Genomic DNA, 13673 nt, shown 5'->3' with positions numbered 1-13673 from the left:
TCCAATTCCAACTGTTCTCTAATTTTACCATTTCTATAATGGTCTCCTCCAATCACTCCTCAAGAGAAAACATCTCCTTAAGCTTTACTAAGTAGGCTTTTCATTCCTTTAACTGACATCCCATTCCAAAAGCAGCTGCTTTTACATGCACATGTATACATATAGACTTTAGTTGTCATCTTCCCCACTCCCACATAAAGAGGACCAATTTTTTCTTCTCTCCCTCTAACCACAATACATATAGACTTTAAGATTTCAAAGTCAGACACTACTCTAAATGTTAATTGTCTATCAATACCAAATACTCAAAAGAATTTCTGCAGAAATTAGATTACCCTGCAGGAAAAAAAAATATGCATAGGAAAATATCACATTTTCATTGAGACATATCTGCAGATACATCTTAATAGAGGATGAAGAGAAAGAAGTGTCAATTAAGTCTCAGTTCCTACAGCACAAGTATTTTCTAGATGGGCATACTGGAAGGATTTCACTCAAGAACCCAAAGCACAGCCCCATTCAGAGGAAGTTTCCATTAGATGAAAGGCCATAAGGAATTAATGCATGGGAAGATGAAGCTGAACACTTACAGCCTTACGAAAAGGAAGGGCAATAACAAACTACCAATACATAACTCGTACCAGCAATAAAGAGTAAGAGAGGAACTTTCAAAGACACTTAGAGAATAACAGCCACAGGAAAACCTGAAACCAAACATAAGAAGTCCCTTTTTTTTCTGCTTAAAAACACACAGCATAAATGGGAAGTCATACAGAAGCTTTTCATTGTGAACTGTGGGAATTTCAATCATCAAACGAGCTTGACTGCAATTGACTGATTATCCCCAGCAGCACCAAATGCTGCACTAAAGCACACAGAGAAGAGACTAAAATACACATGCATACACAGAATGCAAGTTTAAGGCACAAGCTGCTGCATATAGAGTGAAACCTTGTAGTTACCTTTGGTTCAAATTAACCCAGCAAGTGTTCATTTGGTCAGTGGTTTCCTTCACCTTCCTTGAGTCATCATCACGATACTCTCGAAGTAGTTTATTAGAAAAATCATTGAATGCTGCTACTGTGATGTCACCTCTATGCAAATCCTGTACCAACAGCTAAAAAGCAATGCCAAATGAGACAGATTAAAATCAGACTATTTCTCATATTATGCATTTTATCACGTATCATAAAGCCCTCATTTTTTCCTCTTTTCTAAAAAGCAAAGTGTGCACATTTTTCATCTAGGAGTAAAACCTTAAAGAAAAAAATCTACAGATATTAAATGTCCTGATAATGAACTAATCAAAATATAAATAGGTGAGAAAAAGCTGTATTTGCCAGAACTGTCAAAGGTTAGAGAAATCCTCTTTTATAGTCTACTGGCAACAGAAATAAAAATACTTCTGTATTTTGAGTAGCATGGATGAGTTTGAATTATTATAATAGCAATATAAGCGGCATTTAAAAGCAGCATAAATGAAATGTGCAGTACGAGAATTTGATTTCATTGTTTGGGGTTTTTGGTTTTGGCTTTTTGTTTAAAATTAAGGAAATACATTAGAAAGGTTTCATTATTGTGGCAAGATAATTACAATATGCCTTGACTTTAGAGAATCTAAACTCAATATTATTTGAAAATGAGAAAGAGTATTTGCATATATATATATATGTGTATATATATATATATATATATCCACTTGCATATTATGGCCTCCAACTTTCTGTTTGTGAATGGACCTGCCTTCACTTAAGAAAACAAAGTAGACCTAATAGTCCATTTCTATTTCCCTGCTTATGCAGAGATAGACACTAGTCAGATAGTTGTGCAAAGCACACAACTTTACTGTCTACTTAAACAGCTAAGGATTGGTAAGCAACTCTCACAGTCATATTCCCTGCCTCTTTCATTACTCACCTGCATCCCTATGTTGCCCCTTCATGAACATATATGTGCATACATATATATATATGCACACATTATTTTAAGCTCTTTTATATCCCTGTTCTAAATATTGCACTTTTAAGAGCCTCTCCTCACTGCTTTGTGTCTTTAGCTCTCATACTGTGCCACCTACAGCCCAGCCTTTTTCTGACAGCCACCAGGACAAAGGACACTAGACTTACAGATTTATCACAGCACGCTTGATATGATATAAAAAGCATCAAAGACAGCATGGAATCAAAAAAAAAAAAAAAAAAAAAGGCATTGGATATGCCTGGCGTCCACCAGAAGTGAAATGCAGGACAATTTTAAATACCTTAGTCCATTCCTTGACTTATGAAGCTACCGTTAAACATTTCTATGAAGTCAATTCTGTAGCAGTATCATTAAATTTTAATTGGCCTGGGGTTCAAGCTTTTTGCATAATATAATTTCTTTGATGTTAAAGTATACTAATTTCAGCTAAGCTTTAAAAGGCACACATGCCACCTGTTTACCTCCCAGAATGGGATTCTTGGGAAGTTTGATATACTGAAAAACACAGACAATTAAAATATCATGCCCAAAAAGAGACAGAAAATAGTACAACTACTAAATTGCACATTCACTCATCAATTGAAGCCAGTAGCATTACACAGACTCAGGAGTCTGGTATGGAAAAAAATAAGCATTAGTGGTCTTACTTTGCTCTCTGCAATCTGTTTGGCAAGCATCTCTTTTGGGGCCTGCAGGAGCACTCGCAGACGGATCTCGCACTGCTCCATGAGGTGCTCCATCTCCTGCCTCTGGTCATGCCACTGCAGGCTGTCTGCCAGCATGTGCTTCAGCTGCTGCTGCCGCACCTCCACGCTGTGCTGGGTGTTGTCCCACTGGTTCTTCAGCTTCTCCACTGCAGAGGAAAACACAGAACGTGAAAAATATGTAGCAAGTGAAAAAGAAGCCATAACTACCTCTTAATTTTCAGGGCAAAAGGCAATAATATAAAACATTCTCAAATACAATAGTCTCACTATTCAGTATTTTAGCTCCCTGTCTAGTTGACATAGTCACAGAAGCAAATGAAAAAATGCAAAGATGTTTGGCTTCCTCTTGTTTAAGCAGGTCAGCACACAAGTGCAACTATTATTTTTTGAATACTTCAAAGTCATTATTACTTTTAAAGTACACACATGTAGGAAACTGTACAGCAGAGATATGTCAGCAGCATGGCTCTAAGGAGCACAATTTTAGGGTAATTGGACCAGCAAGTCATCTTTGTGCATGTGTAACTTAAACCAGTACAAATAAATAAGTAAATAACAAATAAGTAAATAAATGCTGTTTAGACAGCTTGTACAAAGCAAACTGAGCATTCCAGACCACTGTCTCATGGCACCGTACTACGGGTCACGAGATTTTTTGGCCAATGGAGAAACATTCTACAAGGTAGTAACAAACTACTTTGGCAAATTAATTCCACCACAGGTTTCTACAGAATTTAGTAGATTACACAGCAGAAGAGAGAAGTTATTGGTTATACCCCACTTCCTTCAAGTGGAAGGAATTCCACTCCTCTCAATAAATAGTTTAATTAGATGATATATAAACACACTTAACCTTTAATAAACAAGGAGTGAAAAACACAACATAAGAGCCTAGAACAAAAATAGTGCATCACAAAAAGCAGTGAATCTGTCTTTGGAGAGAAATGCATGGCATCGTATCTTTTCCTGGATAGTTACAAGACCATTAAAGCAAGTGCATTACTTGAAATCTATAGAGGTGGAAACAGCTTTTTGTCATGACAGTTACAGGGAACAAATTGCATCATTAAAGAATGTTCTAAAAAAGAGAATGTAAAAAAAGCAAAATCAAAAAAGACTAAGCTGGTTTTCTTGAGCTTTGTGCTACTCTGTTCAGAAAGAACTACACAGTAGGTAAGACATCCAACATATTTATTTTAACAGTAATTAAAAATTTAAAATTTTATTAAAAAATTAACACACTGGATGCTCAAGTCACTTCAATTTTCCATGAAGCAAAATGCCAAAGGTTGCACTTAAATGGAAACCATTTAAGTGGCTTACATTTCATTTTATTTTAACCTTTCGCAATTACACAAAGCCATTGTGCTTCATCTGCTTGAGAAAATCTCTTAACTTTAACACATTCAACAATATTCTGTTTAGTTCCACAAAGCTCTCAAAGACCGCAGCAGCAAAGCCCACCTATCAGAGTAAATATCACTCTACCACATTGGTAGACAAACCTAATAATTTGTGCAATATAGATTGATCCACTTCAACCCACAGGCAGCTTGTGGATTAATTTTCAATCACAGATATTTGACGCTTACATAGTAGTATTACTAGCAGAGAACAAACATTGTTTGTATACCTTTTCTTATTAATGGGCAGATTAACCTTACTCTCTACACTACTGACATATTTACCCTTTTTTCTACCTCCAGCAAAACAGGACAGAAAAATAGTGACATTCCTGGTAGCCTCAGGACCCAGTGGGTTCAAGAGATTAGTTCCTAGAAAAAAGTTGTCATGGGCACCAGTCTCATATCACAGGCAGAAGGACTAGAAAGAATTCCTGATGAGACTGGTTTTTCAATTCCAAAAAGCAAAAGTCTATAAAGCAATTGGGAGAAAAGTTCCAAAGAAGGAAGTTTTTCTGTTTCTCTGTTCCTATCAATTTGAGTAATTATGCTTCATCTGATGACACACAGCAGACTCCCAGAAGGTTGTAGGACATTGGTACATTCTGATATATATTCAGATTTTTTACATACTCAGTTTTTAAACAATGACATGCATAAGCAGCATAGACCATCACTTTTCTTCAAAGAGCAAACTTTTCTTAACAAATGTCAGTCGCAACAAAACCTTCAATTTTCATGTTTCATGACAGGCAGAAATCTTCACACACATCTAAAGTATCTACTGGAAGCTGAATCCATGGTACCACATACAATCTCTCTTTTCCCACTCTGGATGTGCGTGACTATAGGGGACCTCAAACTTCCAATACACAGTACTTTACTTCTTGTTCAGCTTCTCTGAAGAATCCAGAACGTTTTGTGACTGACGCCATGTCCCCTTGTTGACTGACTCCCATGGTTATTATCCTGCCCTGAGTTTCCACCTCACCCCTAGTTCTGAGTGACTGCAAAACGAAGTTGATTCTTGAATCTTACTGCCCCTACCAGTCCATAGTCTGTGAACCTCAGAGAGCAGACGCCATCTCATCAGACCACCAGAAAAACCACCCCTCTGTGGGCTTCGTATCTGACCACATCATCTCCATCAAGTCTTATGGACACCAAAGAAATTAATGTAGATGGAGTAAAGGAAAACTAGATTACAGAGGAGAACATAAAAAAATATATCTTTCAATTTTTATTTCTAACTATGGTATTCCCTGCTGCATGAATTTTCTAATCTTAGCAATGAGCAAAGCTTAAGACTTCAAAAAACAGACTGTCCTTTAGTTTCAAATTGTGACAATTGTACATTTCTTAGGTACCAGTAAAATAAATTTTCAAATCTAGTGGAGACCTTTAAATTGGAAATTAATTTTTTAAGTATGTGTCAGTTAATTAAAATCTCTACTCTCAGTGAACAATTGTCAAAGTACACACACAAAGTCATCATCCTAAAGTCAAAAACATTAATGTTTTTAACTGTCCAGTGCCTCAGAGTTCAACAAAAAAAAGAAACATGATTAGTTCCTTTTCCCAATAAATAAAATCCTTATCCCTGGGTCCGTGGCAGTGAAGCAATCCAAATTCTTCACAAAATATTTCAAAATCCCAGCAAAACTATTGACCTTCACACTTGAAAAAACAGCCAGTCAACAACACAAGAGGCAATTCTCGTTCCAGGAATTTTCATTAGACTGTTTAAGTGAAAGCCACTTAATTGCCAAGTTTTCTTTTCTTTTTCAAGGAAGGCAACTTCAGCTATGCTCAATCGAGAATTTTAGAAAACGATATGAAGATTTTTTACTGTCATGAAAACAATGAATTTTCAAACACAGGATGGATAAACTTACTTTTTTCTGTGATCTCTGTCCTAATGTCTGAACTGGAAGTTTTATTTTTCAAATTCTGAGCCAATGTAAAAACAGAATCAAGCTGAGGGTGCCGATGGTCCATATCTGCACTGGTTATCTGTTTTTAAGTCCAAAAAGAAGAAAACAGTTAAATTCACCTGTATTATTTAGGTAAAAAATACACGTCTTCACAACTATACAGCTGGTCTCATTATTATTGTAACCCTTGAACTGTCACAGTACTATAGCACTGCTTTAAAAAGCTAAAATATTGTAAATTGCAGTTACTGAAAATCCAGAGGTGAAGGTTAACCTATACAAATCACATAGTTACCACAGCTGTTGCACAATATCTTCCAATATCTATTTTTCATAGACTTACATGAAAATAAGTTTCCATAACTTATTTTTCTCCTAACCAAGCTGGAATCATTTATATATATCAGAAGCACCAGTGGGTGCAGGGGGAAAGTGAAGAACAACAAATAGAAGGAACAATTACACTACATAATGTTGCTCTCTAAACCATTGCTCTCTACATGTACCAGAATATTACAAGTATTATATAGCTAAAAGAAAGTGTTTCCAAAGCTACATCACATTATTCTTCTAAATTCCAGGCTATGTGAGATACCCACAGAAACAGTTTAATGCTTGTTTAGCCTACAGCTTTTACTCTACACTTAGTTAATTGATATTAAGTCAAATAAAATGAACCTTAACGGCTGCATACATCTCACTAGGACCGCCCTCACTCACGGCTTAACATAGCATGAGCTATCAACAGAAATAAACATTTACATCATAAGCATTTATATTACAACTTTTAATCCTCTTAGCATGTCTCTGGAAATCAGTGTAGTGTAACTACAGCAAACAAAACTCATTAGAAACCAGTAAAGAGTGAATCAAAGGTCACCCACTAAGCAGACATGAGGCTGCTCTGAAGTCTTCCGTGTAAATCAACTATTACAAATTCGAAAAGATGTCAGGAGGTATTCTCCAATTTCTTTGTTTCAAACAAAAAAAATAATGGCACTTAGCTCACATAGGGACAAAAGAATAAACAGAAAATGGCTCTGAAGGAGAAAGGAGTGTAATAAGAGCATTTAAAGTGTAACTTTCATGTTATGCACTTAGTTGCAGTCAGGGGTTTTTTCTCCTTAAACATGTTATTACTTTTAGTTACTTTAGTGAATGTAAGAACTATTAAAATGTGAGACAATTTTCTACTAGCCTTCACAAAGGCACATACTTTCATTCGTGCAATAGTCCGATTGATCTCTTCAGTATTTCCCACAGTGACTATGTTTGACTTGAGCATCTGGTCAATCAGCACCAACCAGTCAGCCAGCTCAGTTCTAGTTTTGTCCAGATCAGCAGGTGCAGAAAGTTCCAAAGCCTGCTGAGTCTGAACAGGAATTTCCAATGAAGAAGATGCTAGCACCACCTTTTGGATATCTGAAACAGAGTGTGGGGGTACCGTTAAAGAAAAAGAAGTCACGGCTACATGAGCAGTTCTCAGAATTACAGGAGGCTTTTTGTAACTCCTATCAATATGCAACAGCATCTACAGAGAAAGCACAGCAAAAATTGCATTTTAACAACCAGAAGCTAAGTAATGAGACTTATGCACCTTTAAGGCAGCTATTTTCTTGCTGCATGCCAAAAACACCCACCCAAATGATTCAGCCTAAATTCACAGTAAACAAGATGAAAACTTGCAAAGACAAAATTACATTAAACCTAATGGAACAAAGCTAAACACTCATTGACAATTATTAAGCATAAAACCCAATATTTTTGTTTAAGATAAACATCTAAAACTGTCTTCCTCAGTTTTGTACTATGTAGCAGAAAGGTCTTCTCCACTCGGCTCAGAATTCATTTAAGCTCGAGTTCTGGAACAGATGCTTCACGGACATGGCATTACACAACTCTCTGAGGGACAGATGCCCACTAGTTCAGTCACATCTTTCTCTCTTTTTAACCTTACACAACAAATGAGAAATGAGCTGAATGAACAGTAACATTCACTTCAGAAGCTGTGTTCTACTTCCAAGAAACCCTAAGCTACATCAAGCTGGAGCATGAATATTTCATACTTCCCCCAAACAACAAAACACAGAAGTTTTGTTTAACAAACGTATGAAAGGAGAACAAGCTGAATTCAAGGTTGCAAAAGGATTAAACAGAAGTTGGTTTGCCTCAAATTTTGTTTACTGATGCTGAAATTAAAAAAAAAAAAAAAAAAAGAAAAACTAGAGTTCATTCACTGAGGATTGATTGCAATTTTGTTTCAGGCAAGGGCTGTCTTCTTGGCCTAAATTTCCAAAAGGGAGACATGGGCATTTTGTTTACAATCTGTATTTGCTGAATTGCCTCCAACAACTTGGAAATATGACCAGTATCAGTGCCTGATACAAGAACACATACTAAGACAGCTTTCTCTAAGAGATACAGGAAGGTAAGTATCTAGCATATAAGGGAGATCCATCCCCCTAACCAAGCCAAAAGAAGAAGAACGCCCTTTATAGGACTGCAAAAAAATCACATGCAAGAGATACCTTACAAATAATTAGCTGTATGGAAAGCTTCTAGTGGATCTTAATTAGTCAAAGGCATGACCACAAATCCACAGGAAACAAAACACACAAAACAGGCTGTCACAAACACAGCTATTTTGGTTTTTACTCTATACCTAGTCCTGATGAGGAGGCCCAAGCTTTATAAAAATTTCTCCGTTTCAAAACTCTTAGAGGAACTCCAGTCCTGAAGAGCAGAGTGACTTCTTCCCTACCCAAATACTCCCTCTCCCCCATAGTAATGAGAAGGCAGCCTCAAGTTCAGTACAATGCTTCAACATTTCTTATTTGTCCAAGTTCATAGAGTATTTTTCCTTTTTTAATTACTTTTGACTGCAAAGAGGATTACACTCAAGACAATTAAGCAGAACAGAATGACCAATGACTCACCAGGAGGCTTTGTCTTTGTAACAAAACGGGACTGCCCAACAAATGCCTCCAATTCTCTCACTTTGTCCGGCACTTCTCTGAACACCTACAGCCCAGCAGAGAGAAACAAAAACAGTAACACAACCTATATTAATGGCATAAAAGTAATCTCTTATTGGAAGACAAAAATATTCTACACCATGCCTCAGATATATTTCAATTTTTTTTAAGGTATCCTTTAATAAACAATAAAAACTTCAAGAGGTGCTAAAGTGTTCTTTCAACACATCCCAGTGTCACACCTAACTATTGAAAAGAAATAAACTGTTGTAGATGGGTCGTTTACATGTTTGTTACTGTCTAAGCACCAAAACTGTAACTCAATATTTGAATATACTTGGAAGAAAAGATGATGCAAAGCATGATTTGATCACTCATACAAAAGCAGAGAAATAGGGAACTGACAAAAGAAAGTGTTACAACTCCTTTTTAGTGAAAATAAATGTGCCTATATACTCTTTAAGAGTTTTTTTAAGTCAGTAATGAAAAGATAGTGCTCAAAGCAGTGGGGGAATCCCTATTTTCATGGCTGAATTGGTAAAACCACATCTTTTTCTCACCCTGAACTATCAAAAGCCCCTTTCCTCAATAAATTCTTACCTCCGACATCCATAAAGTATAAAAAAAAATTAATTTTTTTCATTTGGATCTCCAGGTCTTGCTTTACACTCCAACCAGCCTTGCCAATGAGATTGAACACAGGAGTTTCTAACTTACAGAAATGTTTAAGAAGAATCCCAGACATACTTAGTAAGATTTTCTAAGCTCTACCACAGCTTCATTTATTTTTCTCTTAACTGCTACAAGCATTCAGTTTTCCTACACAGTAAAGATTTATTCTAACACTCAATTTCAAGTTAATACTTTCAAAAAAAGCCAATATAAATGAAAAAACCAACCAACCAAACAAAAAAAAAAACCCCACCAAAACAAAATACCGCATAAAAACCTAAGCTAACAAAATTAACTCAATCTGATGGGAAAATGTCCATCAGTATTTTCTTGTGTAACTGGTTTGGGGTACATTTCCTAATCATACCTGTATGGTTTCCTGATCATTTTATACACATGCCACATCTGACAGACACATAAAAAGGAAAACAACCATTCCAAGCATACCACTCTATTTTCAACCTCAGGTACCCAATGCTGAAGAAATGCACACCTTATTCCACCTCACATTGAGGGACTGCAGGCAAGCAGAAAGTTTGTTTTTTTCCTGAAGATCAGTATTTTTATCCAACAGTACTTCAGATTCAGTTCTGTTCAGCCATTCCAGTTTGCCACCCAGAACTTCCATCTCTTCACTTAAGACCTAAAATGGACAGAAGAATTTTAGACCGGAATAAAATGCATACATGCTTAATTAAAGGAGGAGGAAAGCTTTCTTTTAATTCCAATATTAGGCATTTTCCCGAACACACACAGAGAAACTTCTATTTTGGTTTCTGTGCTTGATCTAGAAATTATTGGAACATTTATTGCCTTTCACTTCTAGCATTTATATTAAGGTAGATGACAAGAAAAATTACACTTTGATGACAAGCAGGAAATACTCAGCTGACATGAGTCAATTTGTTTAGACAAACACAACTGCCAACTACTTTACATCATTTATAAACACTTATTCAAGACTTCCCACTTAGATTTGGTCTAAAAAGGATTGGTTGGGGTTTTGTCAGGGGGTTTTTTGTTGCCTTTTTAAATTTACTGATTTTTAAAAAATAAGGAGGATAGTTGGACTGACTACTCCTCTCGTTCTTTTAGGATTTCAGAAAGATTTTCTTTCACACATTCTACAAACCAAAGATGTTTTGTCGTCAAAGCCAGACACAAAACAGGAAAAATGCATACATATGCACACAACTTACTTAAAATGGCCAAAAAACCTTACAGTTTAAAAAACAGGTTAGACAAAATCTTACACACATAAGAGATTATTACAACTGCCCAGTAAATGGGACAATGGTATTACTTACCATTTAAGGTTATCAGCTTTTTTGCTCTAGGTTTTAGCAATTAAAAATTTGACAAATACACATAATCTCCATTGAAATTCTACTTACTAAATTTTATCAGTAGTATATCTGTTTCTCACTGTCTCATACACAGACACCATCTTCTGGCTACAGTTACCAACTCAACTCAACTTCATTTCGAGGTGTACCTTGCCAGTGTAAGTAATCTCACAAAATAGTCTCACACAACCATAATATTTCTTTGGCTGTTCACAGTGTGAAAACTCCCCTTCTCAAAAGCCATGTCCTGATGCTTTACACAAGACATACAGATGTATACATATTTACACACTGATTAGTCTTGCCTGTAATTCTTGCAAGTTTTCCTCATGGTTGAATGCAAATCTTGTGTCCAGAGCATTTTCTACATTTTCCAACCAACAACGCAGCTCATCAAGCTTCTTCCTGTACTCTATCAGCTGCTGGTCCTCTCCTTTTAGCCTTAAAAAGTGAAACAAGAAGTCCAGCACATCAGTCCTAAATTACTTCTGATGCCATGGTCAACTTTTTTTCAGTGTTTGGAGAATTTTAAAGGATTCATTTTATTATCAAAAGATTCTATCATCATCATTAAGACACAAGATATTTACAAATAAATACTACTGTCTAAAAATAGACAAATTTTGGTTCCAAAGTCATAAAACAGACTTTTAAAAGACTGCAGAAAACATTAAATGTAAGTCACAATAATGACAATACATTCAGGCCTAATCATTATAATGACATTGAATTTTTCCCCTGGAGGTTTTAGGGACATATATAATACTTCCACTAAATCACATAAAACTTCAATGAAATTTCTCAAACTAAATAATTAAGCAAGATCCTATTTTACTCCTAAATGTATCAGGAGATGTTAAAAACACAAAATTACATTAAGTTCTTACTTTACAGTATTGTGAAAATTCAAGAACTATACTAGTTGGTTCAATTAGTGTACCTCTGTCAGTGATAAAACAAAACTTAGTGATACTTACAAGTTCAGCTTCAGCCAGAGAAAGTAGCTGAGAAATTCTTCCTAAAAAAGTCTGGCTTTATAAGGATATTATTTTTAAAACAAAGGAAAACTATAAAAATGTAGTTTTGTGGTTGTCATTTTGTGAGCTGTTCCAAAGACTTACTAAGCAGTCAATTTCAGGCGGATTTATGAGAAATTTGTTCTAGGAGACAGTTCAAAATAGAGCTCTAAACATTAGGAAAATTCAGATTAATGACAGTATGCAACAGAATGCACCCTCTCTCCCATTGTCTACTCAATTAATTTCTCCTTATTGCATCTGTTCAGACATCCAAATTTTTGATTAACTTATTACCTCTGTTGTCTATCTATGACCTCTGTTGTGATTGCTTTCCAGCGTCTATTCAATCCTGCCAGTTTCTCCTGTAAGAAGCTCCCATCTGTAGCAGACAGTTTCTGTATGATCCCTTCCCCAGTTCTGTTCAATGCTGAAATACTGGTCTGATGGCTAGTGACTCCCTCTTCAAGTTCCTGTCACAAACATAAAAGCCACACAGAATTTTATTATTGACCTGAAGTGACTTTGATCTGGCTCATGATATGCAGGATGATATGGGTGCATATTATTTTACAAAAAGAGGCACTTAAAACCATCTTACTTAGAAATGGATGCTGTTGACAAAGTTATTAATGTTCTTTTATTGAATGTAATTCAAATTTCTAGGTGTCATGAGAAGACAGTGACACAGAAGAGGCTATGAATACTACAAAGAATCAAAAGAATTGATTTAAGCCACCAGTGCTAAAATCTACACTCATCTTTGATTCCTTTTCTTTTCACGTAGAGCATTTCCTAGTGGTTCTAACAGATAGTTTGACTTTTAACCATGTCTTTTCGTAATCTATACCCCAAATATTTCTTTACTTTCAGAGTATTTTAGCTAGTATAATTATGGCTGTGCCGCCATGGTCCCAGATACCACGGAAAATTCATGAGGCTAAAGAAAATCAGATGTCAGGATTAAATCTTCAAACACTCCTAATGACTACAAAAGTTTTACACTGTTAGCAAAAATTTCTTTGCAACTTGATTAGAAATAAGATTATTCAATAAAGAGAACTGAAATGCCCTAGAAGAAAACTTCAAGGAGCAACAAGGATAAAATAGAAGATGCGTCTTAGATTTCTTTCACAACACACATCTGACACTTGGATAACTAATACTCTCAAAAGAAAAAAAAATCTGATACTTGAAGTTATGCTTTCTTCTTCTTATTTAAAAGGAAGTAAAACAAAAAAAAAAAAACATCAGGGAACTAAATTCCAGAACCAAAATCTGAAAAAAATGAAACGCAAGACCCCTGTATTTGGAATCTTCACTTTTTCTAGATTGTTTATACAAGGCAGTATCTCCAAAAGACATTTGTTTAAATAAAAAATTTGCTAAGTTATAAATGACCTTTATTGGTGTCCATTTTTAAAAAAAATTATGAGTCAAAAGTAAATGAAATAATATACTGGATTTTTTGTCTGATTAACGTATTTTTGAAGCTGTAACAAAACTTATAAACTGAAAAATTATGCCAACATTTGAATTATCAAATTATCTCAAACCCATCCATACTAAGAGTGATCATATAACCCCATCCTGTAAGTAGGAGTTGAGTTCTTCCCCAAGAATAAATTTTTAACTGCAGT

The 13673-nt window shown here is 35.5% G+C and overlaps 1 protein-coding gene across 5 annotated transcripts in view; it reads right to left on the bottom strand.

Annotated features, from left to right (window-relative positions):
• UTRN (utrophin) overlaps nt 1-13673 on the bottom strand; it is a 341969-nt gene that overhangs the window by 189462 nt on the left and 138834 nt on the right. For all 5 annotated transcript variants that reach the window (XM_041423524.1, XM_041423522.1, XM_041423525.1 and 2 more), the window contains 8 exons: nt 12331-12506; nt 11323-11458; nt 10165-10314; nt 8961-9045; nt 7241-7446; nt 5986-6103; nt 2628-2833; nt 963-1117 (listed from right to left, as the gene is read on the bottom strand). In XM_041423524.1, the coding sequence (XP_041279458.1) occupies nt 963-1117; nt 2628-2833; nt 5986-6103; nt 7241-7446; nt 8961-9045; nt 10165-10314; nt 11323-11458; nt 12331-12506 (1232 nt within the window). The remainder of the gene's footprint in view (nt 1-962; nt 1118-2627; nt 2834-5985; nt 6104-7240; nt 7447-8960; nt 9046-10164; nt 10315-11322; nt 11459-12330; nt 12507-13673) is intronic.

This window comes from Onychostruthus taczanowskii, unplaced genomic scaffold (assembly GCF_017590055.1).
Source record: "Onychostruthus taczanowskii isolate IOZ18803 unplaced genomic scaffold, ASM1759005v1 scaffold78, whole genome shotgun sequence".
NCBI classification, from domain to species: domain Eukaryota; kingdom Metazoa; phylum Chordata; class Aves; order Passeriformes; family Passeridae; genus Onychostruthus; species Onychostruthus taczanowskii.
Note: the sequence above shows the minus strand (reverse complement) of the source record. Positions and strands in the feature narration are given on the sequence as shown.